The sequence below is a fragment of the Kwoniella dejecticola genome, chromosome 3 (genome assembly GCF_000512565.2).
Source record: "Kwoniella dejecticola CBS 10117 chromosome 3, complete sequence".
Lineage (NCBI taxonomy): Eukaryota > Fungi > Basidiomycota > Tremellomycetes > Tremellales > Cryptococcaceae > Kwoniella > Kwoniella dejecticola.
Window position 1 is genome coordinate 1,695,596 of NC_089303.1, and position 26,021 is coordinate 1,721,616.

The window sequence follows — 26,021 nt, forward strand, 5'->3', positions numbered from 1 at the left end:
GTGGCAACGGTGATCTTTGCATCAAGACCATAGATTAACCGTCCCTCTTCCATGAGCTTGCGGCCACTACGTGATTGAAGTGTACAAGTCAGTCAATTGTCAATACCACCGAAGCATTTGTCTTCAGCTCTTCGACATCGCTCACGTTCTACTGAAGCTCAGATAGGTAGAAAACTCCTCTCGTCTTTCATGCTCGGGCTTCGCAAAGTAGGATACTACCTTTTCGGGATCGTGATCACAGGAAAGATCGCCTGTCGTGCATCTTTTGCATTTACTATTGAAGCGGGTTCCGGTGTCCCACACTGATTAGCCAGCTGGAGGGCCTTACGGATAAGATCAGAGATGATGGCGAGGGTGCACAACGGGACGACACGAAAGGATGAATGCCGACTCACCCAGATTGTGGATTTTCGACAGTACAAGCCTTCTTAGTGCTTCTGCTGCACTGAGTGCACCTGAACGGTACTCTCTGAGTGGCGGGTTTCCAACCTGATCCTGTACTCGTATTATCCATTGTGAACGGGAGTAGAGCTGACTGAGTGGATAGTCAGCATGATGCGCTTCATTTCGCTGGGATGAGTGCTCACTTGACACGGTGCGGGGGATGAAGATCCTAAGACGTGGAAAGGGCGATCTGATCGACTGGTCGCTGAAAACAACCTCCGTGATATGGGGGGAAATACTGTACGGTAAAGTGAGCTTAGATCATTAGCAATATATGCACAGGACCGATGCACTTCGCTGCAGTGATTGTTTTGCCGTGTTGAACTATCCTTAGACTGACGAGATTGGTTATGATCCTTTCTCAGAATTTAGGCATGGAGATATTTCGGTCCGATACTTGAAAGGATATCGCGAAGTCTCGAGTACGACTCTCCGCCTAGCACAGCATGATATCGGCCACACAGATCATCAAAGGAGTGATACATAACCGAACGTAAGATCGCAAAGTGAAAGCAAGACATGACGCGATGAGGGTGGGTATGGTATGCTTTGCGCCACAACGAGTCCTTGAGAGACCATACCCAGCGCCAAGAAAAGGAGAATGATGTACGAATACACATTGGAGCCAGATTGCGAAACGGTGCATCATATGTTCATCGTAACTTGATGATCCCTTGATCTACTCTCGCTTCCTTCCCCATGACCCATTTCCCCACTTCATCCTCTTGCACCCCTAACATCCTTCCTGCCCAACCAATCCCGGTACTCATATACGCCTTCTTCAGAAGCTCCCATGCACGCTCACGTATCTTATATTCTCCCCAAGCTAAGATAGCCCTTTCATACGTGGTAGCTCTCTCTAATAATCTGAAACACCTTATCGGGTCGAACGAATGAGGCGAGATAGATCTTGCTATTGAAACCGCCAATTGTACGTCACGAGAATCTATGAAAGGTTCATCAATTCCGCCTTGACTTTCGTTTCGATCGTGTGACAAGAAAGTGTGTGTGCCATCGAAAGGCTGTCGAAGGGTTTTGCGCCTACATGGGCTTGTCAATTCGAAATAGCTGGACCAGAATTCCTTCTCGCCGAGAATAACAAGTTGGTAGAGTAAGAACAAAGATGTGACTTCTTTCCTCCTATCTTGTTGATCATTGATAGATAGCTTGTTGAGATCTTCGATGACAGTGGAGTCGCTTGCTTTGGCTTTGGCTGTGGCTTTGCCTTTCCGATCGTCCAGAGCATTGTATAGACCCGGAACCAATCCGCTCAATGAGGATATCAATTGAGGTCTATTGTTGGCCAGAATGGCGAATTGCGCTGAGGTCTCGAAGACTGAACAAGTCCAAGTACTGATTTTAGTTGATACCCAGGTATCGCTCCAAGAACAAGATCACGATCAATAGGGAGTGATTCGATACGCGTGAAATAACACACCTTCTATGGCGAAATCATCAATACGATGAGAAGCAACCACGCCTTCTCGCAGTTTCCCTATGCAAAATCAGTGCGTCAACGAGTAGTGTCAGCGTCCGGCCAGTCCTGACACCGGTTGAGATGATGGAGGACGCACTGAATAGAAGTACAATACTACCCAAACTCTCCAGCTCGTCTTTCGCATCTTTCCCCGGCGGGGTATGTCTAGGCGTCTTGCTTCCGACCGTTGAATGATGTTTCTTTATCTGTCCGAGCGTGGATTATCAAGTCCAAAATGAGCTTCCATCCCTTGACTTGAGTTGACCTGACTGGATCTGCTTTCGGCTGAGGTCAGGTAGATTGGGTAAAAAGGACTAACCTTTCTATCTATGAATACTCTATATTTATCTTGTACATCCCAATCTTTCAACCTGTCCTCCTCCGTCGTCAGCCACCACCAGTCACATCACATAATCACGATATAATTGAATGCATGAGACTTATTCAGGTTTGTTGATATGATCGACTCACGCATCACCTTCAGCACCGTCGCCTCCACTCCTACTAACGCTCTGTATCAACTCGAAATCAAAGTCCGAATCATCCTCGCCTGCCCGAGGAAGCGTGGGCACACCCATATGCTTTCGCATAGGCTTTATATCCCCTGCTGGGGATGCTAAGGCAGATCTTCCGGGAGAGAATGACGAAGAAGGTGGAGGTGTCGACCAGTCCTTCTTCGACATTCGAGGGGTGAATCTACCCTGGCCTGAGTGACGGGTGGACACAGGCTGAGGTGAAGCTATAGCACAGCTCGATGGACCAGCTTGATCTGATCTATTCGCATTTGCATAGCTTATCCCTCTTGATGGGTCGTAATTATGTGACCGAAGGATCTCGTCTCCATGTTTCTGCGATCCGCTTTTCGGAGTTGGACCTGGAGACGCAGGGGGGATTGCGGAAGTTGCGTTCGAGGTTTGCGGAGCATTCTGCGCGGTCCGTTGACGCGCGTGAGGAGGTTGATAGCTCTGCATAGTTCGTAAGAAGTATGAAGAGCTTCGCTTGCTTGATAGGTAGGTGATTTAGACACAGGTGGTCGTGATAGCATCCGGAGATTAAGTGGTGTTGAAGGAAGTGGAGTTTAACCCGTTGTCAACAACAGAAGAACGGGAATAAGGCACCAACAAAAACGGGAACGATCGTCATCTGCCAGAAAAAGCAAAATCAGTTACGACTACTTACTGTTCCTCTAGTGTCTGACGATTCCGCAGTCGTCTCTATTCTCAACATGCTGCAGATATCCGGAAAAGTGCAATTGGATTGGGAAGACATTCATCTCATTAGGGATAGTCAAGATATGTAAAGGAGACGTAAGCAAGAAACGTAGAACATGAGACAGAAAGAAACCATTTAAAAGAGCTATATAGATATATGTTTATATGGGGTAAATAAAAGTCACGCTCGTCCGTCCTTCATCCATCCAAGACTGATTCATGAAACGTGTGATTGACCGTAAAAATCCTTTTGAACCAAGTTGGGAAAGGTCCATGGGAACCGTAAATGAGTTTGAGCCGCGAGTATCAACCTGTCACCAGGTGATCAAAGCGAAGCGATCCGCTTAAAGAAGCATAGCGAGACCACCGACGAGGGCGAGGGCAACGGCGGGGAGAGCGATGACCTTGTTGGAGAGGGCACCGGAACCGGCAGCAGACGAGGCAGCGGAGGCAGCAGCAGAGGTAGCTGAGCCAGCGGCGGATCCGGCAGCGGATGTGGCGGAACCAGCGGCGGAGGTAGCGCTAAATGTACAGAACCGTCAGGAAAAGCTTTGAGGAGTCAAATTGTTTCTAGACTCACGAGGCAGCTCGGGAGGCAGAGGCAGAGGAAGAGGCGGAACCAGCGGCAGAAGTGCTAGCCATGGCGGAAGTTGAGGTAGTGGAAGCAGCGTTAGAGCCAGAGACAGCGCTGAAAGTACGAGAAATTTCAGCATGTAGAAATATTTGTGAATAGGGCTCTCTTACTCACCTAGCGGTACCAGAAGAAGAGACGGTCGTGGTCACGGCGCCAGTGGACACACCGCTGGTAGCGGCGGTCGAGTTCAAACAGGAGCTGGATGAACCAGCTTGGATGGTGAGGGGAGCTGTGAGAGTGATAAAGGTCAGCACACGAGGATGCAGGGTGATATGAACGTATGGACGTACATGAGTAAGCGATTGTACCAGTAGAGTCGGTAATCTTGAGGGTGATGGAGGTACCTTTGAAGGAGACATGGGATCAGCAGAATATTCGTTGACGCGATCGGCTCCCGAAGAACTTACCGGAAGCGAGGTTCACGTTCCAGGTGATAGGGGAGGTAGAAAGGTTGTCACCAATGGTCTCGATGGCAGCGGCTGATACTTGTCCACCGGGAATGACGGCGCTGCGAACAATAGCGGTTGTGTCAGTTACGTGACGCTCGGATGTCTTGTACAATAAGGTTCGGGTGACGCCAAGAAGCCAGGATAACGCGATCCGAATCTCGGCGAAAGCCCAAACAACCAACAGAAAATTCTAGTCGTCCTTATTGCTCCCAAAAGTGGACAACCGAGATTGAAGACGAGACTCACAGAATGTAAGGAGCAGTACCTTCAGAAAAAGTGATAGAGGCGGGTTCTATGAGAGAAGGCACAGTTAGTATGCGCTAAAAATCGAGAGGAACGATCGGCGGCCGAGGAGTAATGTTCGATTCGCCGTCGATCGAGCGGCGAATGCGAGACTCATGCCGACGAGATCGATACTCACGACATTGGACAAGAGAAGCCTAATGTAATTCAGTGCTGTCAGCACACAGCTCGGTGATTGATTTCAAGAGACGAGAGTGTCTCTGTTGAGGAGACTCACAGGGGTGTTGATAGTCAAACCGTAAGCTTGGCCAACGAGGGCGGCGGCAAGGATGATGTTTTTGGAGAACATGACGATTGGCTAGATGGACGTTAGGTGGATGAAGTGCGAGAAGAGTGCGAGCTTATGTATATGAAATATAAATGTGAGTTATGAAGAGAAGAGAGATCCAAGGGATATGGTTGTTGATTATATCAGATGGCTGATTATGTATGATGGTTGGTTGGGTTAGTTTGGATCAGTTCGTGTGTAATTTGGGTGGGAAGGGGAGTTGCATGGGAAGGGATTATATTATTCATGTGTATGTGTGTATAACGTGTTTCTAGTCTAAACCGCGTCAATGCGCAGTCCCTGTCTGTCTTAAGGTCCCATGTAAGGGTAAATGTCTTCCGGAAATTACCATTAAGGGTAAGACTGATGAGGCTGTGCCTCTTTGATTCGTCTTTCATCCAATCGTATCATGCATTTCATCCAGCAATCGTCCATTTTTACCTCAGGACTGACGTCGTTCCTATCGGGCACGGCTCCTTACAAAGTAAAAGTAAATGTGGAGGAGGTCCATGTCCAGCATTTGTAGATTCAGCGAGATTTTTCTCTTCTTTTCCATACTACGATTTACAACGTTGACATTACCAAAATAGAACCAATTCCTTACTTTGGTCAAGCGGCAAAGGTCAGGTAAGCTGCGATGGTCTCTTATGATCATGACAATTCCCGGTCATCCCTACATTTTCCAAGTGACGCAAATTGACAATCCGAATCATCTAGTGGCTAAAATAACCTTTCTGCGACCAGAGGGACATATCCGATGATATAACGTCAACCTCGGCCGGCTGTGAGAAACATAAAAATCAATCACGTGTCTCAATTAAACGGGAAATGGAAGACATCTCAAATGGACTCGAACCTTATCCGATACCTTTGAAGGATGGCGATCATCTCGGTTCTTTCCAATTCGTGCGTCCACCACAGCTCGCATGTATGGTGCAAACGATGTGGTCCTTTGCTGATGAAGCTCACATATGTTTTGATAACTGATAGTACAACGCTGATTCGATATTTTCCGATGATACACCGATAACTTCCTACTCTCCTTTAATCACCTCAAGAGGGGACGAAGATAATGAAGACCAATGCAGTGATATGTCGACTGAAGAAATCGGTTCACCTGGTAGTCAGGATCCCTCTGAGTCGAGCGATTCGAGCGAGTCCTCCGAACCAGGACCGCAAACCTGCGCCTGCAGCGCAGACCAGGATGGCGAAGAGACCCTGAGCTTGTGCACAGTCAAGCAAGGGAATGCCTGCGACTGCGTGAGTAGCTTTGGTGAGCATTACAGCTTATCTCCTCTTCCATCATGAATCCAGTCATAAACCTCATCTCGAGATCTGACTGATATAGGAAAATACATGCAGGCAATTTCTATCCTCTGCCAAGCCGAAAAAGCGGAAATGACCAAAATCAAGTGTTGCACCTGGATGCGTTACCTGATAATCTACCTTTGGTAGAATGTTCGCCGCATTGCCCATGCGCTGGATCATGCGCCAATAAACTCACTCAACGCGGCGTGCGGTGAGCCTCAACACCATTTGTCCCCTTAATAACAGTGCAGCTGATCGCCGTAATCAGCGTTCCGGTAGCTGTTGAGCCGTCAACTTCCGGTATTGGTCTCGGTCTCTTTCACAGGCCAGCCGATGCGCCAGTACATACCAAGTTGCCTCGAGGCACATTCGTGTCACTCTACGCGGGTGAATACTTGACGACGCTTGAAGCGCGGCAAAGATGGGCCGAACAAGCTATAATCAGGATAGCAGGAGAAGGGAATTATATTCTCTCGCTGAGACTGCCAGGCGAAACTTGGCATATAGATCCTAGATATAAAGGCAATGTTGGGAGATTCCTGAACCATTCGTGCGATCCTAATTGCGTGATTCAGGTTGTACGATGGGGGACTGACAGTTTGCCACGAGCGGCCATTTTCGTAAGTCGCCCTCTGAGGACTTTTGATTAGTTGTATTGAGCTGATTGCAAGGGCATTATCAGACGAAGCGAGACATACAAGCAGGCGAAGAATTGACTTTTGATTATGCCAATGCTTCTGGTTCCCCAGAGCTGGCTTCGAAATTGCGTTCCGAGGGGTTTGTGGGTGATCAAGGGGAACGGACAAAGTGTTTATGTGGAACACAATTATGTAGAGAGTGGATGCCGTTTGACGAGACGCTGTAGAAGTAGAATCAATGCTTGTAAATGCTGGTAGGATAATTTATTTAAACTTGAGTGATAAACATCGCGTGCCTGAAACGGCAATGTACTGGTAATCCCTCACCGCGTCAACTGGTAAAATCGCCCTCAGCACTCTCTCTCATTCATCTTCTCGTCTTTTCACAACACAATCTTGACATTCCCTTTGCCTCTCAGCATCAAGTCTTGCTCCTCCATCAAAAGACAATATCAACTCCGCTCCTATTTGAGAGATACATGGCCCGGTCTTCCTGATCTGGGCGTTAGGCCAGGAAATCTCCGCCGCCAGATTTCTCGCTCTCACGTCATCCTGAGCCGAAGACCCGTCCCAGCTCTGTATCCTCATTCCACAGCTCCAGCTCCACAGTCTCTCCTTAACATCCGCGCCGTTCATCGACCATGTCAGACGAGACATTAGAGACCTTACTATGGGAACAAAGGGTTCTCTTCGCCGAGGATCAGTTTCCTGATGAAGTCAAAGTATTCCTCATTGAGAGAATAACGGTGAGCAACATCCCCAAAGTATCCGATGCATTTCTCTCTCCATAAGACTTGTGTGCTCCAAATATGAAGCTTCTGGCTCACCAATTGATGCTCTGCCAGCAAATGGGTGGAGCCATAGTCTCGGAACGTGGAAACGCCACCATCTTATTACTTAACCCTTCTCACCCATTCTACAAGACCGAACAGACTACCACCGACCTTCTATCCAAGTCATATCCACAGATTCCTCAGCCATCCATGATACCTTACCACTGGATATCCAACATATATCACCTGAAACGGATGGTCCGGCCTGAAAATTCTCCTGTCGCGTCACCGATATTCACCCATCCGTCAACTTACGAAGGATTCCGACCTCTCAAGGCTTGGGTCTCAGTGAACGTATCTAGAGAGCAGGATGAGACTCCAGAAGAAGCTCAAGCGTCCCTCGTTAGTAAAATGGAATGCGCAGGAGCAGTCGGGGTTCACAAGCGAGCTCAAGCGGATCTGCTGATCGTCGACGAATCATCTGAATTCGCGAAAAAAGTCCACGCGGAGAAAAAGAAATACAGTAGACATTGGCAGAAGATAGTGGAGCGTGACTGGGTGGATAATTGTCTTAGGCAAAAGAAGTTGCAATGGCAGGTAGACAAGGAGACGGATTATGATAACGAGAGCTTCTTGGGAGATGACACCCCGAATAAAGAGGGCAAAGGTCCTGGTAGGCCAACAGGCGGGTGAGCAATAACTCAAGGGATCATCACACCACCGTCGAAGGAGACAGCTGAGAAATCGATCGAAATATATTTAGCCCAAGGGTAGATTATACACCGCAAGACGACGATTTCCTATGCAGATATCTGGCCGCGTACCATCCCACTGGCGCATGGGCCAGTCGAAAGACTTACCAAAACCTTGTAAGTCCCCTTTACACATATACAGGCCTCTGAGTGGAACGTGACCAGAGTGTGGAAGCTGAAAATTGACATGATCCTCCTTCCATATTCAGGCAGCATCATACCCTCGATACCCTATCGCTGAACGCCATTCTGCTCAATCGTGGCATGAACGATTCAAGAAGAATGCTGCTATGTTTGACAAGCGGGTGAAGGCTTTCATACAGAGCGGAGTAGACACGTCACTCAAAACCAAGCTAGAAAGGGAGAAGGCGCAATTGGCCGCGACGGTCAGTGCGGAGCGAATTGAGGCAGCTGAGTGAGTGTCGCTCATTCCTCAATTTCCCATGGGGAACTAGCCTGAAGCTTACGGGCATCACTGCAGGCCTGCTGTTCAATCTGCCTCAGACGAAGCGGGACCATCTGGTTCTATTGCTCCAAATTCGGCGAATGGCCGCGCCGAGAAAAGGAAGCTGGTTGAGCTTAACGATGAGAGTCCACCGACTGCTGACGAACCTTCAAGCGGGAGGGAGAAGAGACCTCGACAGGACGCCGAGGTATCGCAAGGACGAGCGGAATCGAATCAGGACCAAATCTTACGAGCAGCTGTAGCTCCTGACAAGTCTGGGGTGGTGACAGAGATCCAAACTGAGACAGTCATCGAGCATACATCAGCGGTACCAATACCGGGACCAGACGAAAGTGCGGCTTATCAAACTGCTAATTCCGTCGACAACGCCGAAGTAACCAATATCCAAGCTAATGGCGTTCAAACCGAATTCGCTGCTCCAGACAGTGTACCCAGCCCTGCTGTTGAAAAAGAGGATGAATCATTCACGGATTTACTGCCTTCGGCCAGTCAATTACCAGGTTCGACTAGTGAAGATAAAGACACAGCTGTGCAAGAGCAAACAGCGGAGCATAATCCGCCTGAAGATGTTGCAAGACCTGCTTCAAGAGCGCAGACTGATATCAACACTGATGAGGAGAGTCAACGAGGAGAAGCTACTCAAGCAATCCTGGCTGATTTCGCAAGAGCCCAGGAGCACGCAGATCCTGCACAGGCTGTCAGGGTCGAGGAAGAACCGTCCAAAATCATAGCCCCAGAACCGGTCTCCAGTAATCAGAACATCGCTTCTCCACATCGATCACCTCCTACTCAAAACACCCAATCTTCTCCCATACATTTCATCCTCAGTCCCCCCAAACGTCAATCGCCTTTGCAAGCTCATCATTCTGCGCCAGCCTCGACAAGCGCCTTCCAACCCGATGGCGCAACGCAAGATGGTTTTGCGAGAGTTTCGCGTCCATTCCAATTAGAAGTGAACGTCCGAGCTCTTCCCGCTGGGGAAGCTACAATGATCAGTCAACAAGAGCAACAACCATCGCAACCAGCGCAAGAAACGATTGAAGCTGGACCCGCTTCCCTCGTAACTCCGCAACGTCAAGCGATCGTATCATCTGAAACACCTACGTCGGGCTCGACCAATCTTCCAAGCGGTAAACCGAGATTACATGACCAAATCATCAGGCGCCGAACACTCGACCGAGAGAGACAGTCTCTTGGAGGAAGTGGGGGTAGTAGCAGAAAGAAAAGATCGAGTGGGCTACATTCTGGTCCGGATATGGTGTTGAGAGAGACGTCTATACCGCCCCAACCTGATAGATCCGCATCGACATCGTCTCCCTCGCCCGCTATTGCTCGAACTAGAGCACCTTCTCCGCCACTGGACCCAAGAGAAAGAAGGGAGAGAGCTTCCAAGGGCCAGCATTTGATACAGAAACGAGTGGAAGAGTATAAGAAGAGGGTCGAAATTCTGGCAGAAAGATATGGAATGACAGGTAGTGACATTATCAAGTTTGTCAATGAGACTGGATCAAAGGGGAGTGGGGACAAATATTGGGATGATATTGAGAGAGGTCTGAAAATGAGAAGATGATCAGCTCACCCAAGCAAGTTGTCAGAAGTAGTACGCGTTCAGTAGGGTGGCGTTACATCAGGTAATGATAGGCTATCTATGCGATATGTCGTTTCATGTCTCCTGCGACCCCGCTTTGCTGTTCGGTATGTGCCCGGCAGTATTTGGGGCGTGCTTCTTTCACTCTAATAATCAGATGTCGGAATCCGGGCCCCTGAGAAATCACACGGCGCTGTTCATCGTGATTATGGCCCGAATCGAAGTGGCCACTCGAACGAGGGTGACTCGACTTGCGCGCTGGCAAAAAGTGTTTTTCCAGGTTTTCGGAGATCGGAAATCTTTGATTTCGAAGTCAAGTGGGTGTGCACTGATCTGTCGTCAAGGGAATGGCTGCTCGGAATCTTACCATATTGACGTTTCGCACTAAGCAAGTAGAACACCAAGACCGGGAAATACCATCTGTGCCAGCGTCACCCTGTCGGGGGTACGCGATTCGTGTTGAAGCCTTCGGCGACTTACAATCCCGATTCCGAGGTGAATTTCTACGAGTTCAGCAAAGACGATGTCGAGAAATTCAGAGAAAAAGGATTAACCCATTGGGAATTTGATTTGAATAACGATAAAACCCAAGTCAACGCTTCTTACAGTCAGGCGGGTAGCGCAGAGGAGCACGATGACAGCTCGAGTGTGTACGTCGGGAATCCCCATGCCGCCGGACACGACGATAGCACTGCTCAGAACAACACTGGTGCTGGTGGCAGTCAAGCTTAGTATTAGTATCAAAGTACCGTAGTACTATAGGATACAAGACGTCATATCGCTGATACTGTATCGCTTCCATCATGATGCATTAGCATCTGATCTCGTGCACTGAAGAGTAAGTCCTGTTTATGCAATGCATGGATGTCTCTAACATACTTCCTGTATGGACAATGATTCACCATCCCCTTAACCTGTTGGAGAGGTTGAATCTAAGCCTTGTTTTCGTAAGCTGCAGTGTGGATCGAAACAGCTCTTCCGGACGGATCACTGGATACACCCCATTCCTGTTTAGGGATCCATCGTACCGCAGTTCCAGCGGCGGCTTTCGATGGGAAATGATGCTCGAAGATCTCTCTGATCCAGTAAGCTTCTTTCGTGTCCGGTGTAGACTCCGGGAATCTCTCTGCTCGAGCAGCGAATTTCTCATCTGACACGACAGCAGCCGCGTGGTCCTTCATACCGTCAATCCAGGAGTATCCTACACCGTCGGAGAATTGTTCCTTTTGTCTCCAGAGAATCGAGTCGGGCAAGTAGGCTTTTCCATCGGGAGCACAATCGAAGGCTTTTCGAATGATGTATTTCTCCATCTTGGGTCGACCGTCGGCATCTATCTCTTGGTGAGTACCCTTGGAGAACATCTTGTATTTGGCATCGACATTCATGGCGACTTCGAGGAACTCTTTGTCGAGGAACGGTACTCGTGCTTCGAGTCCCCATGCCATGGTAGATCTGCAGAAGGGAAGCGTCAGCCGATTGATCAAGTTTGAGGCTCAGATGCAAAGGGAAGGATCTTTACTAACTTGTTGGCTCGGAGACAATCAGCAGTGTGCAAGTTCTTCACTCGCTTGACCAATTCTTCATGGAAATCCTTGGCGTTGGGGGCAGCGTGGAAATACAAGTATCCTATGAGCGGTTTCGTCAGCTGTTGGACCGAATGAAGCGCTTATCCATCGCGGTCCCCTATCTGTTATGCAAAACGACTCACCTCCGAAGATCTCATCGGAACCTTCTCCACTCAACACCATCTTGACTCCCATTGCTTTGATCTTTCTCGACAAGAGGTACATAGGGGTGGAAGCTCTGACGGTAGTGACATCGAAGGTCTCGAGGTGATAGATCACTTCAGCGATAGCATCCAAACCTTCGTCTAATGTGAAAGTGTATTCGTGGTGCACTGTACCCAGGAAATCGGCAGCCTTCTTGGCGGCTATCAAATCGGGTGCTCCTGGCAGACCAACGGCGAAGGAGTGGAGTTGCGGCCATGATGCGAGGGGTTTCTCGTCGCCTATTCGCACCAAGAGCAATCAGCCTCTTGTCGCTGTGAAGTGTCCAACCATTATTCGACCAAGGTAAAGTATACTCACCAACCCATTTACCCTCAGCGATAGCTGCTTTCCTCTCCCTTCTGAATTTTTCGTGTTCTTCAGCCAACTTGTCTGTTTCTCGAGCAGCGATAGAGGCGATCAATGAACTGTCCAAACCACCAGACAAGAGCACACCGTAAGGGACTTCAGACATCAATCTCTTCCTAACAGCAGCTTCGAGGGTCTCTCTAAGCAATTTCAAGTCAACCTCGTTGTGCGGGATATCGAGCTCTTTCTTGTCTCCATCCCACCATGTAGGCTTGAAATACCTTTCTAATTGCTTGGTGTTGGAATCGTAGAAATGTCCAGGAGGGAAAGCGATCAAGTTGTCACATTCTTCGTGGATTGCCTTGAGCTCGGAGGAGAAGTAAATGGTGTCTGGCGAGGAGTGGAAACCCATGTACAGTGTCGTTATACCGATTGGGTCTCTAGCTGCGATCAATCTGGGTGGTTCGACGGATTTGTCCAATAAGACGAAAGAGAACATTCCGTCGAGCATTGCGCAGAGTCCGGTATCATGTTCTCGGTACTGATCAACGGTGAACGCAAACAAGCGTTAGGGTTGTTCAGACCGGACGAGAAAGGTGTCGGGAGGCTTATGGACTCATGGACTCACCAAGTGCATGATGACTTCACAGTCTGAATGCGTCTTGAAGACGGCATCTTGGTTTTTCAGGTTTTTTCGTAGTGCGACGTGGTTGTAGATTTCACCGTTGACGGCAAGGACGAGCTGATCGTCTTCGCTGACAAGGGGTTGAGCACCGGTGTCTGGGGAGGACGCGACATTAGCGTTGCCGCCTTATGAGTACCATCTCTACGGGTTTGAATGGGATAGTATGATCACGGACAAAACTCGCTTTCCATGCTTGACTGGGATACCGGAAAAAGGAAACTCACCGACACCGACAATAGCCAAACGCTCGTGGACCATAATGGTGTCTTTGGTCATGTAACATCCTGACCAATCTGGACCTCTGTGCCTTTGCTTTTTCGAACAAGCAATTGCTCTAGGTCGGTATGACGCCAAGTCACCTTGTCTGTTGAAGCAACAGAAAATACCACACATCTTGCTTTCTTGGTACTACTTGTTGCGGGCAGGAGAACTGTTCGGAGATGTCGCGAATGAATATGTGAGAGCCAGCCGAAGTGTAGTAGTTGGTAGCAATACCGTTTGCGTGTTGCCAGTACCAATTTGTAGTTGAATGAGTCGAAAGATAAGAGAGATATTGTTGAATTGTTTCTGGAAATTATCTATCGTTTGTCGTTTGTCGTCTGGCGCTTGATCCGACTTTTTTCCCTTTGGCCAATTACAGCTTGTAGTTCTCGCGCTTTGGGCCGAATACGCTTAAATTCCTATTTGACTCGAATCAATTCAACCCGGAACTCCCGAATATACGAAACATACAGGTTATATTGCCACGTCATGATATCTCGCAGCATCGGTATCAAATCAAACTCCCTGCGTTCAGGTTGTCACGGATAACGAAGGCATCAGAAGCCGGCGACGATGACTTCTTTGCTCGTAGAGACATTTTCGGCGATGATGATGAGAATCACCATGTTGAGACACACTTCTTGTCGTTGCTGCTGCGCTCTGCATGCATGAGGCGAGATTCCCAAATATCCATCTGTATTCATCAGGCATATCTGTTTCTTGTGACGCGAGGAGTGACTGATAAAGGAATGCTCTATGTTTCTGTATTTTCCTGAAAAGGTAATTTACCACGGGTAATCGAATGATGCGGTAAGAGCGGCGGTAATCGCACAAGAGCCCATGGTCATCACCACAGTACTCGTTTTGTACGTGATCCCATTCTCCACCTCATATGTATACATAGAATCATACATACACCTACACCTAAGCGAGATAAGGCCGGATCATCATCTTCTACATCGCCCCCTCAAGCGACAGCATTGCATCAACACCGTCCTTCGCTCCATCTGCGCCAAGAGCACACACTTCACATCCAAACACAACTTCCTACCGGATCGGAGCGGTCCTTCTTTTGTCGTCATCGAACGATTGCATCCCAATCATCACACGTTCACACATGACGATTCCTATCAGGCAAAAGCAATATGCCAGCCGAATCAACGCCTTCAAACCCTCTGCCCACGCCCAATCACCCTCAAGGGGTGATTAAGTGCTCCATCTGCGGCATGGGCAATCTCAACGGCTCATCAAGCAGTAGCGGGACGGGTACCAATGAGGGGATAGTTGTACTCAGTGATCCGATCGAGAGGATCTGCGGACGATGCGTCAATACACCCGATGCTCGGAGGCGTATCTCAATGTCAGCGTGCGAGAACGCATATACGGACGAGCAAGAGAACGGTCAAGCGGAGCGAGAAAGAGTTTCTTCCGAAGATTTAACTAGGAATGTATCGTCTAATTCGAACATGAGCATGGGATTGGGCCTGGGGCTCAGAGGTATAGATCTGGAAGACAAGACCGAGAGTGTCATTTCCAATGACGAAGAGCATGCTACCTCAAGGGAAACGATACCTTCCCCAGACCCATCAACTCCGCAAAGAGATCGTCATTTGGAATCATCCCCGCCTGAACCAAGTGGGTTATCGAGATCCCTCCCTACGCACCATCCTAGACCATGGAGAACCGCTTTGCCTAGATCACCTTTACATGCAATCAGCAACGACTTCCCCGCCACTCCCGAGAGAATTAGCACCCCACGAGATGCAGGTCTTTCGGAGATCGAAGAGTATGACAGACCGCCTAATCCCCTCCTTGACGTGACAAAGGCAAGGGTCCCCTCTATCGGCCGAGGTGCGTTGTACCCCGGAAGCATCTTTCGGGGCACGCAAACTAGTGGTAGGAGTGCATATGAAGTGGAGATTCAGTTTGTTGTGAGTGTCTCTCCCTTTCTGGCTTAACTGTCCTCTTCTGCATTCAACCCGAATTACACCGAACATCCGAAGATGATGGAGCTGATCGTTGCTTGATCTTACCTTTCGCGTATTGCGATGGCGTAGGATGTCAATTTTGCCGAGTCAAACGTGTCCGGCTATCTGTCAATCTCGCATCTTACCGACTCACATCCTCATCTGACGACGTTCTTCGACGGAGAGATCATCGGGATGAAATATGGCTTTATCACTGGATCTCGATATCAAGCTTCAGAGCACGATGATCTCCGTCATTTCGGCCGGTGAGCATTTCTCATCTCTCGCACGTGGTGATGAACATATCTGATGATTTCGCTCGTGAACAGGTTCGAGCAATTCCGAAGGCCTTCAACTAGAATGGACATGGTCAAACCTGAGTTATACCTCCGGGATCCCTTACCTGACCGATCGAAGGGTGAGATCAAGGCGAAAGAGAGAGACTTCGTATTTCTGAGAATCAAGGAGAAGTTTTTGGTGCCAGATCACCGAGTTCGGGATATCAGCGGAGCCAGTTTTGCTGGTGAGTACAGTGATTCCTGCATTGCTAAAACATGACAGCGCCGGGTCTTGTTCTTCTTCGCACCCTTCCGTCCTTTTACACAGATCCCGAATATGGGGATATCCAACTTCGAGAAGATGCTTGAATATGTCACTCTATTCAGTGAAAACGGATAGTCGTTGCTCACACGTACAACTTTCGCAGGTTTCTACTATGCCCTTGTCGACCTGTCCCCTCCTTTAACCCCGGCCGAACCACCGACACCTACTACCCCTTCTACACCTCGAACGTCCTTTGGTCCTCCCGCACCAATTATAATCCGACGCGGATCGAGTCAAGCGGATGTGAACAGAAGACCTGATGGAGGGAGAAGAAGGGAAAGCTCAAATAAGATTAGGGAGCCTCCTGCCAGGGGCGAAGCCACTATTCGAGGGGTGTGTCTCGTTTCATCATCCTCCTCAATGGTTACCTGATCCAGGTTATGAGTACCACTGACAATTCTCCTCCGATCAGTACTATTTCCACTCGTTGAACCAAGAACCATTCCAAGAATTATTCCTTACCCATGTACCACAGCGAAGTAGCAGTACTTTTGAGCTCAGGTAATCCGACCCATTACTGAGAGCCCAGATTTGAATAATATTTTCATCAACATCGTGGACTTGAGAAGCTGAGAGGCCCTTACATTGTATAATCTTTCCGTGTCTGCATCTTTCCCAATTGTACGATTGTACGATTGCACAAAACCCCTTGTATGTTTCCAGCACCTGTTGTTCTTCCTTTCTTTCTGACCTGACCCGATTGTACCCCATGATCCGTGTTTGGTTTTTTCCGTTGTGAGCTCGAATATCGTCTATGCATCCACTGTCAAAGTCGATACAACCTGCGTCATGCAATGTCATGTCATGATACATCGAATCCAAAGGAAGAGAGCCTACATTTCACAAATGTTTTCGACAAGTGGAGGATGACGCGCTGAAGCAACATGAGACTGATCCGATCGAAAGTCGCGTCAACCAGTCAAACTCCAACTGACTGCAATTGATTTTCCCCGATCATTCCTCCTCTGCTCACGACTGTATCAGTGTTATCACAAGCCTAATTCAAAGCCATCACCTCCTCCGTTCAGCTGGCGTCACCGTCACCGTCACTCAACAGGAAATAGGACACGACACATCAAAAACCGAGGATGACCACTTTTGCGCCGAAAGCTACGGGTCAATTGGCTGTAGATCCCAAATTTCAACCCTGGGTCGAGAAATAGTGAGTCCATGTCAAGTTCAGATCGACTGTCAAAAGCGCAATCCGTCTTCTCACCGTCAACCATGCTCTCTAATCACCCGACTTCAAATAATGCTTTGATCCGATGGGGCTTGGCTATTGGTTATTGTGAAGCTGACGTGGTATGGTGTTGCCTGTTTTACTTCCAGTCGCCCAAAAACGATCGAGGATGTCTCGTCGCAGGAACATACAGTAGCTGTGCTCAGGAAGGCATTAGCATCGACCAACGTGAGTTGAGGGTCTCTCTCCAAACACCGTCCTATGTTGCTTCGGTCCCTTGTACATGCCTCAAGAGTGTGGAATCAAAAGGGATTGGATTACCCTCCGAATGTCGGGGCTAGTTTAGCTGATAGACCTCAATGCAAACAGTTACCTCATATGCTTTTCTATGGTCCACCAGGTACAGGAAAGACGAGTGAGTCAAGCCTGTCCCTCATGTTATGATAGCCTCAGTTGCAATGCGAGCTTAATCCGTTACTGACGAGATGGCTTATCCTCGCATTTGTCCTTTGCGAAGGTACGATATTAGCTCTTGCAAGGCAACTTTATGGGTAATTGTCACTTCCCGGTCCTCAGTCTGAGCTCACTAGCTTAGCTGAAACATTTCTCATGCTGTGCTGCACTGTAGTCCCGACTTGTTTCGCGCAAGAGTATTGGAGCTGAACGCATCGGACGAAAGAGGTATCTCAGTAGTCAGGGAGAAGATCAAGACGTTTGCCAGAGAGACTCCTAGACATGTAGGCAAATCATCGTGAGTGGCATATAGACTTCATTTTACCGAATAGTTGTAGCGCACGAGCTATCGAGTAGTCGAATAGTTGAGCTGAGTGGATTTGGACGTGATGCTGTAGCGATGGCAAGACGTATCCTTCACCACCTTATAAATTGATCATCCTGGACGAGGCCGATTCGATGACTCAAGATGCCCAGTCAGCGCTCAGACGAATTATGGAGACGTATTCGAAAATAACGAGGTTCTGTCTCGTTTGTAATTATGTCACTAGGTGAGCAACGACTCTACATCATTCCCATGCACATGCCCATGCTCAAACCCGGGTGTGGTGTGGTGAAACGAGGATGGGAGGCTCATGACTGCTGGCTGTCGTAGGATCATCGAACCCCTCGCTTCAAGATGCAGTAAATTCCGATTCAAACCCCTAGCTCAGAATAGTACGCAGGCGAGAATCGAAATGATAGCGCAAAATGAGGGTGTACAAGCCGACGATGGGGTGAGTAACGGATGCTGGACTATTGATGCTGTGAAACATTGGCAGAAGAATGAGAAATTCTTGTGGTCAAGAAGATGCTGACACTATGCGATCGTTTCAGGTTCTGAATCTGATTCTCGAATTGGCCGGTGGAGATTTACGAAAAGCTATAACCTATTTGCAAACCGCTCAAAGATTGCATGGAGCGACGGAACCGCCGACCCCCATATCGGCATTATCAAGTGAGCGATAACATCCCTCATCAGTTCGAAGTGGTTTGGTTCGGATCAACTCGATGAAAGGCATATAGCTGATAGGATGACTTAATTTGCCTTGCCTTATTGTGATTTTGATCAGTCCATGAAATCTCAGGAGTAGTACCGGATGATCTGATAACGCACTTGTTGAGTGTGATGGGAGTAGACAAAGATCAAGGGATAGATCTTACCCTTGGCTCAGGTGGCTTCGAGGGTGTACGAACCGCAGTGAAAAGGGTCGGAAGGGAGGGTTGGAGTGCGGGTCAAGTCCTGGAACAGGTAAGTCTCGTCCTACTTCGACAGAGCTATACCAGATCGAATGCAACCACACCAAGATCAGCATCAACACTTTGTTGAAGTCAGGAGACTGATCCAACGCTGATATTTTCTGGCTTTGTTCCATCGTTCGCAGATCCACGACGCACTGATACCGTTGCCAACAATACCGGCTTTACCGAAATCGTTGGCAGCTATGGCGATTGCGGAGTGCGATAAAGGGTTGTGCGAAGGTGGAGATGAGGAATTACAGCTTCTGGAATGCTGTTTGAGGATAAAAGACGCCATGAGTAAACAGTAATTGGTCTGGGAAGATGCCGTTTCTCAGTGACTTGATCAGCGTCCTGCAGGCTTCTCAAGGGGAAGGAGCAATATAGATGCCCGAGCGAGAGGGACTGGTGTCGCGGAGCAACGCTACCCTAGTCATGTACTCATATAGCTCGATGAGCATCGGTATTTGAAGATCAGTTGGCCTTTATATTGTAAAGCTTCTGGTTCAAATACGTATCCTGGCATGCACTGGTGTATATACGTACATGTTGTACGATGCGTTGCTGTTCTATCGATCACCTGGTGACATATACGCATATGCACCTTGTTCGAGGTAAGGGTAGGGAACGCCAACATAACATCGTCAAAAGGACTCAACAAGATCACGGTGAAATGCACTGTGGCGAGAAATGGAGAACATTACAACTTGACTTGTTGACGCGTCATGTTGATCAAATCAAATCAAATTCCAAATCGCCGTTCATCAAGTAGTGGCGAGAAATTGTGAGGGTATGATTATTACTACATTAGGGAAGTTTGGCGAAACTGCCAAAATAGCGAATAAATAACGTTTCTGCATCTGTGCCTTTTCTCAACCTCTTCCGAAAGCTAGCAGTCCTTCAGAGCTGGAGAGCTGGGGAGCAGAGAGAGAAGGAAGAGGGTTTTTTATAGCTTTTGTTAATAGCTTGGAAGCTTGGGTAATTCACATGATTTGGGTGGAATACAACTTTTTGTATGAGGCTTTTTTCGACGAAACGAAAACATGGACAAATGGACAAATTCTAATACAGCCTGAATCCCGTCCAACCGTCCTGCGAATTAACCAACCATTTAACTAAAATCCATCTTCATCCCCCTTTTCCTTCTCTCTTCCGAATACATACACACTTACAACAACGTCCAAAAGCATATACGTTCTTCATTAGGAGAAAGGTTCGCCTTCGGGTGTCCTCTTTGCTCTTCGTACGCTACCTTACACTATACGCTCACACAAGCACTCATTCACTTTCAAGCACAAAGAATATCGCTATAAATCGAAATCGGCCAACCAGAAACAATCCGGTAAATCAATAACCCAATTTACGTCCCCAAACCACAAACAATAAATTGCTCAACAACGAGCACATCTGGGTGAAGGAACACGCCCACGCCCACGCACACGCACACGCACACGTACGAAGAAGGACGAATTTGTTTCAGGTGCAACTTTACTCTGACATCACCTGCTCGACCAACATCTCTCTAGCTAGAGAAACGGAAAACGGAAACAAGGAGAAAAACGGGAATAGAATAAAGCGTCCGTGCTAGATCAAATCACGACCAACAACGCCGTCACGCCTCGGAACAGGGGATCAAAGCGACGTGAATAGGGGAAATTGACCAACCAAGGCTCAGCATTAGTAGTTGTTGTAGCGAAAGAAAGGTTAACCTTGGTCACTAGACGCGTGGATTTCACCTTTGGTCTGAATCAACATAAACGACCCTCTATATCCCCTCGAATCAAATCCACTAACTTATAATCTACACGTCAATCAGACGTCGACTACCTAATCAATACCAATTTCAACTTCAACATACCTATATTTGAAAAGATCGACCAAAACCCCTTCAATTTTACTTTTCTTTCGTCGATCAATCATCCATCAAATATACACAAACCATCTCCTTAGCACCTTTTTCCCTCTTTCAACCATCCTTTGAACCCCGATCAATCACCACACTGCTACACTGCAATCGCAATCGCAATCAAACCGAATTATACCGATAACCGATCAACATATAACCGTCCACCCGTCTCACCATCAAATCCACCCACCTGCCTGCCCGCTTACTCGGTATCTGGCATCCTCATCATCATTTGATCTTGATCTCGGTTTGGGAGAAACTGGTTTTCGACTGGGTTTAAACCTTGTGACGACAAGGTTGGGCCATCAACCCAACTCAGTCATATACTACCACCAGACTGTGGTAGTTGTCGCACTATCCCTTTATTCTAATCACACGTTTAGTTTACATCCGTGCGACTAAACAAAACAACTATAATTTCCTTCAACATCAACGTCAACCCTTTTTGCTTATCGCATTTCCTCACAAACGAGCTCTCTCTCAGAATGAATATTGAGCAGTAACACCTGGTTGATTGTATTGATCTAATCACGCCAACGAGATTCATAGATTGGATCGAGAAGGCATATTCATTATCGATAACGACTTAGTTTCGTTCTAGGTCCAAACCTATTTACTCCAATTGTACACAATAACCCGACACCTACTTTATACACATACAAAGCCTCGCCACCATACATAATATCCGCGCTATACATTGAGACTCTCATCGAAATGATACTCCTGGAACATCAAGCGCAAATGACATTTGTCAATCCATTTATTGGTCAAGCATCAAACACATGTCCCGTACCTGCTCCCCCTCCCTTCGCGCGCATATCTTCGCCTCGCCCGAAGCTCCGATCATGTCTTTCACCTTCACGTTCCCGCTCTGTCACTCCCCAGCTCGAGAGCGCTGGACCTACGCCGAGCGGCTCGCGTTCGACCTCGTTCTCGAGCACCACAAGCGAGAGTGGGTGGAAGAGGACGAAATGCGTCAGATGGAGAGAAATGAACGGGTGCGCTGTTACCGTGAGTATCGAGAGATTGCACGATAATCCACTCAAGGATACTAATGCATCCACTGATTATACAGTCCACACACGATACCTATTCGCATGAGGAGTATGACCGTACCCCATTGGAACCTCCTAGTACGGCAGAACGAGAATGCGTCTTGCCCGAAAGAGGATCTCGTTGTCTCTCCATATCTCGAGATTGCTTCTTATCAGATCCAAACTCTTACGCCGATGAACCAGAAAGCCTAGATGACGAACAAGACACGACGGTCGATTCATATTTCCTGAACACGCCGCCACCCACTGAGAGTTGTTCTGAAGATGGTGAAGCCGATGAGAACGAGGAAGAAGAGAAGAGACAGTGGGAAGAATGTATGGAAAGACGCAGACAGATGTTCGCGCGAATGTGTCCTCAATCACGATCAAATGGCTCTCCAGCAGACGAGGATCGACACCCTGAATTTGAAGGATACAAATCTATCTCTGCGACATTAGCCAACCTCCTCCGATCAATCTCGGATAATTGCGAAGCCGAGATCGAGGAAGTCGATGAGGAAGAAGAGCAAGGTGATGAACAAATCACTAAAGATTGTGGATTCGGATTCACCTCTTTGAACTTGAATGGCTTGCCCGTCGATATGGTAGAAAGGGACGTTGAGATTGATACGCCCAGTCTGATATCTACAGAGGACGAGTCGACTTCCGAAGAATGTATCGCTTCGCCAGGAGGAAGTAGAAACAATAGTACGAATCCTGTTATAATACCGGATCATACACAACATCAACATCAACATCATTTGGGTGTATGTACGGAAGAAATGGTCTTAGCTGCTTGGACTACAAAGAAGAAGATTCCTTCAAATCCACCTCAACCGCATTCGCAAGAACCGATAGAAAGAGGCAGAAATAGAGTTGCGAGAGTGACTACTTTGTAACCTGGCCATAGCACAATCGCGATCACCGAGTTGGGGTGAATGAATGGTCGGATCCTTGTGGTAGTCCAAGTGATCATATAATAGCATCTCAACATACACACTACGTACAACCCACTTTACAGCCTACAGAACACTTTATATCCTGCATTTTTATACGACTTTTTTAACGATATGCAACGACGTTTCCTGTTTCAAAATCTCGATGCCAAATCGCAAAGCTAATGAATGAGGACAAGCATGCTCTGGTGCATTTGTACTTGTAAACGCCTGAGCGCAATATCTGTCATGCAGCTGCGCAAATGATGCATGTTGGGAAGTACGGAGACCTAGGCTGGGGCAGAGTGCATGGATATTTGCCACCCGTTTGGTTAGACGGGTTTAACCGAGTTTGATGGTGGAGTTGTTCTCGTTCCCGGTGAGATTCCTTTTTGCCGGGAGTTACTCCAGGACCAGATTGATACATTTTACTATTCCTCCGCTTGGTTTTGTACACCACTAACACTTGCCAAAGATGTCTGTATATACTCAAACTCCTTCTTCTTCTTCCGTGGGGTCAAGCTCAAGCCCACCTGAGCCACTGGTAGAAGAAGAAGGAGGAGTGGTGACAATACCGTCTTTATTGAAATTACCACCTGAGATAATCGACCATTTACTCTCCGTCGTCTCTGCCGAACATCGTCAACTCACTACTCTGGCTCTGACAAGGGTGTTTCCGGGGTACGAGATATCCCTGCGGAACTTGTGGAGACATGTGATCATTTACAATAGCAAGCAATTGTGGCCTCTCTGGAGGAAACTCAAAAGTAATAATGAGAGTGAACGTTATCAACATCAACATGATCAAGATGAAGACCGAAATGAAGGAACCCTCAAGTATGCTAGAGAGATTAGATCGTTCAGTATGAAATCGTGGAAAGGAGATGCGGATATATTGAATAACGCTTTAAGATGTATACCGACGAATTCGCCGTTACACACGATCTTGTTGAATATAGGAACGAATTTCGCGCCTGATCATTTGGAGGAATTGTTTGAGAATCCCCGACAGGGGATAAGGAGGTTGGAGATGCGGTTTAGACCGTATGTCGAACAAGCTAGTTATTATCAGTTCTTAGCTGGTGAGTCTGTCTGTCACTTTACTCGATCCTGCTCTCAAGTCCTCCTCAGTCCTCCTCAGAATTCGTAACATTCACTCCGTAATACTATCACATTGTGAACTCGGTGAAAGGCAGCGTCAGCTAAATTTGGTATTGCCCAGGCTCGTACTTCGACACAGCAGTAGAAACACTCACGAAACGATGGCCATCCTTACCGACTTTCACCCACTTATCGATCGTACAAGATCTCCCACCACGCTCAACAGTCCCTCCTACAGCTATCAACTCCACCTCGACCTCCCTCGCTGGATCTTTCGCTGATCTATCCCTAGCCAAAAAGGATGGCGAGGAGCGATCGTCTTCGGACTCGGAGAATAATTCTGGAAGATCTACACCGCCTACTTCGATCTCATCAGCTTCCGAGAATCCCTTGGATATAGGCACCTCAAAGGCGTATACAGGCCATGGCCCCTTCGGCAACCCTTTCTTGAATGAGAAATTGGGGATAACGAAACCGAAAACATTCGCCCAACCTATAGTGTTCTTCGATATCAATTGTATTGCCAAAGTCGGAGCTTCGCCCGTAGCTGAGCACCTCACTCATTTGCGGTTGCGCGTACCTTCCAGAGACTTATTGCGGGTCCTCATAAACCCGCCTAGAGGCTCTGGGACTATGTTCCCCAAATTGCAATATCTGGATATCTCAACTACGAATGTCCGGATCGATACCAACCTCACCACACTGCTACGCACGTATACCAACTTGGAACACCTAATACTGGACCATGTCAACCTGTTTGGGTTCACCGCGAGGGACAAGGGCCCGGAACTGTGCCATGATTTAGGTGGATTGGTGGTTTCTGCAGGACTAGCTAGGGGTAAAGAGCGGGAACGTCAAATCGCAGCATGGGAATTGGCAGAGCGAACCCGCTTTGCTGAGGCTGAAGCTAGTAGGATACGAGCTCAGAGGATAGCTGCGGAACAAGAACGTATACAGAATGGAGGGGACGACGATGATGTCCCCGCGGATATTCTGGCTGAGATAGCCAGGCGAGAAAGGATAGAAGAACAACAGCGAGCGATAGTATTAGCCAGATCGAGGAGAGGTCATAGATCCGCCGCGCAATCTACGTTCTCCCTTCGAGATAGATCAAGGAGGACAGGCGGATCATCGGCAGCTGGAGGTTCTGGTCAAGCGCATCTAGTGGATGTACCACCACCCGATAAGCTTTATATGGTCTTACCCCCCCTTCCGAAATTGAGGAGTATCAGTATAGGAGGAGAAGCTTCCGGCGTCTCGAAAGATAAAGTGTTAGAGTGGGAAAAGGAGTTCCATCAAGGGTGGAAAGAGGGCTTGAACAAGCTTCTAGGATGGGCAGTCCATATTGCGGATAAGTATGAAAGGGCACGAAGGAAAGCGGATGAATGGAGAGCGCAAGAATTGAGATCGTCAGGTCATGCTTCGACTTCGTCAAATTCTACTGCATCCTCCTCATCAGCAGCAGCTAAAAATGGACACGTATCAAAGTCGAAACGGCGCGCATCTATCTCAAACGGCTCCGGAGGTAAAGCATCGACGGCATCGGCCTCCGTATCGAATAAACCGCCACTGGATATTAGGTTATTCAGATTCCCCACCTCTGAAGAAATCGCAGATATGCCGAGTGAAGAATCAGTGCCTGGACCACACGACCTGACAGCTGGCTTGATTGAGATTGAATCGTCCGAAGCGAATCATAGGGAATATCTGGACGTGTATAAGCAGGCAATAGGCGATTTACAGCTTCTGGAATCGGGACAAGGTGAATCATGGGGCAATTTGGCGACTTGTGTGCTGTGTACGGTACCTGATTGCGAGGGGCCTGCGAGGCGAGGAGCGGAAGGGGAGAGAGTTGATGGAAGAGGCGGGATGAGCGGAGCTCATAAGGAGGGGTGTGGACATGCTTTGGGCAGGAAAATATGGGGTTATGCAGGGTTGGAAGATTAGGTTGGTTTCTCCGTTCATCAGTGCATGCATATATGCGGAGAAGTGTATTAGTGTAGTAATGTAGTAGTGTAGTAGTGTAGCATTAGTCAAACGTAGTAAATCTTCTTTCCATCGTGACTATCTTGGGACTCGTGTATGTATCGTACAGCATTAAGCTAAAGTGCACGCGTTCCGTTTGAATAACAAGGAGATCGCATGGATATTGCATAGTGTTGAGTGAGCTTATGCCAGACCTTCGGCGTACTGTATAGATTTAGCAAACAATGATTTGCATTGATATGATAC

General features: G+C 48.0%; 10 protein-coding genes across 10 annotated transcripts; 7 read left to right on the forward strand and 3 right to left on the reverse strand.

Moving 5' to 3' along the window:
* Positions 1–1,097: 1,097 nt before the first annotated feature.
* Positions 1,098–2,892, reverse strand: I303_103001 (uncharacterized protein; the record flags this gene model as incomplete). Its single annotated transcript, XM_018406346.1, has 5 exons — positions 1,098–1,780; positions 1,883–1,939; positions 2,019–2,127; positions 2,241–2,292; positions 2,393–2,892. The coding sequence occupies 5 exons, from the start codon at positions 2,890–2,892 to the stop codon at positions 1,098–1,100; spliced, it is 1,401 nt and encodes a 466-aa protein (XP_018264840.1).
* Positions 2,893–3,476: 584 nt separating this feature from the next.
* Positions 3,477–4,807, reverse strand: I303_103002 (uncharacterized protein; the record flags this gene model as incomplete). The annotated part of the gene is made up of 8 exons (XM_018406347.1): positions 3,477–3,654; positions 3,713–3,820; positions 3,881–3,995; positions 4,057–4,110; positions 4,174–4,274; positions 4,462–4,507; positions 4,637–4,655; positions 4,736–4,807. The coding sequence occupies 8 exons, from the start codon at positions 4,805–4,807 to the stop codon at positions 3,477–3,479; spliced, it is 693 nt and encodes a 230-aa protein (XP_018264841.1).
* Positions 4,808–5,614: 807 nt separating this feature from the next.
* On the forward strand, positions 5,615–6,959 carry I303_103003 (uncharacterized protein; the record flags this gene model as incomplete). Its single annotated transcript, XM_018406348.1, has 5 exons — positions 5,615–5,692; positions 5,777–6,059; positions 6,149–6,305; positions 6,363–6,714; positions 6,777–6,959. 5 exons carry the CDS (start codon positions 5,615–5,617, stop codon positions 6,957–6,959), a joined length of 1,053 nt encoding a protein of 350 aa, XP_018264842.1.
* Positions 6,960–7,373: 414 nt separating this feature from the next.
* On the forward strand, positions 7,374–10,293 carry I303_103004 (uncharacterized protein; the record flags this gene model as incomplete). Its single annotated transcript, XM_018406349.1, has 5 exons — positions 7,374–7,478; positions 7,578–8,194; positions 8,269–8,374; positions 8,467–8,672; positions 8,739–10,293. 5 exons carry the CDS (start codon positions 7,374–7,376, stop codon positions 10,291–10,293), a joined length of 2,589 nt encoding a protein of 862 aa, XP_018264843.1.
* Positions 10,294–10,468: 175 nt separating this feature from the next.
* Positions 10,469–11,043, forward strand: I303_103005 (uncharacterized protein; the record flags this gene model as incomplete). The annotated part of the gene is made up of 2 exons (XM_018406350.1): positions 10,469–10,552; positions 10,708–11,043. 2 exons carry the CDS (start codon positions 10,469–10,471, stop codon positions 11,041–11,043), a joined length of 420 nt encoding a protein of 139 aa, XP_018264844.1.
* A 200-nt stretch (positions 11,044–11,243) lies between these two features.
* I303_103006 (asparagine synthase (glutamine-hydrolyzing)) lies at positions 11,244–13,464 on the reverse strand (the record flags this gene model as incomplete). The annotated part of the gene is made up of 6 exons (XM_018406351.1): positions 11,244–11,763; positions 11,835–11,937; positions 12,020–12,319; positions 12,399–12,927; positions 13,015–13,166; positions 13,296–13,464. 6 exons carry the CDS (start codon positions 13,462–13,464, stop codon positions 11,244–11,246), a joined length of 1,773 nt encoding a protein of 590 aa, XP_018264845.1.
* A 1,013-nt stretch (positions 13,465–14,477) lies between these two features.
* Positions 14,478–16,407, forward strand: I303_103007 (uncharacterized protein; the record flags this gene model as incomplete). Its single annotated transcript, XM_018406352.1, has 5 exons — positions 14,478–15,263; positions 15,390–15,565; positions 15,629–15,822; positions 16,006–16,235; positions 16,315–16,407. 5 exons carry the CDS (start codon positions 14,478–14,480, stop codon positions 16,405–16,407), a joined length of 1,479 nt encoding a protein of 492 aa, XP_018264846.1.
* A 583-nt stretch (positions 16,408–16,990) lies between these two features.
* On the forward strand, positions 16,991–19,124 carry I303_103008 (uncharacterized protein; the record flags this gene model as incomplete). The annotated part of the gene is made up of 10 exons (XM_065968677.1): positions 16,991–17,064; positions 17,232–17,310; positions 17,452–17,497; positions 17,600–17,633; positions 17,711–17,833; positions 17,934–18,086; positions 18,191–18,311; positions 18,412–18,532; positions 18,648–18,826; positions 18,960–19,124. 10 exons carry the CDS (start codon positions 16,991–16,993, stop codon positions 19,122–19,124), a joined length of 1,095 nt encoding a protein of 364 aa, XP_065824749.1.
* Positions 19,125–21,433: 2,309 nt separating this feature from the next.
* Positions 21,434–22,652, forward strand: I303_103009 (uncharacterized protein; the record flags this gene model as incomplete). Its single annotated transcript, XM_018406354.1, has 2 exons — positions 21,434–21,730; positions 21,795–22,652. 2 exons carry the CDS (start codon positions 21,434–21,436, stop codon positions 22,650–22,652), a joined length of 1,155 nt encoding a protein of 384 aa, XP_018264848.1.
* Positions 22,653–23,163: 511 nt separating this feature from the next.
* On the forward strand, positions 23,164–25,736 carry I303_103010 (uncharacterized protein; the record flags this gene model as incomplete). The annotated part of the gene is made up of 2 exons (XM_018406355.1): positions 23,164–23,770; positions 23,911–25,736. 2 exons carry the CDS (start codon positions 23,164–23,166, stop codon positions 25,734–25,736), a joined length of 2,433 nt encoding a protein of 810 aa, XP_018264849.1.
* Positions 25,737–26,021: the final 285 nt, after the last annotated feature.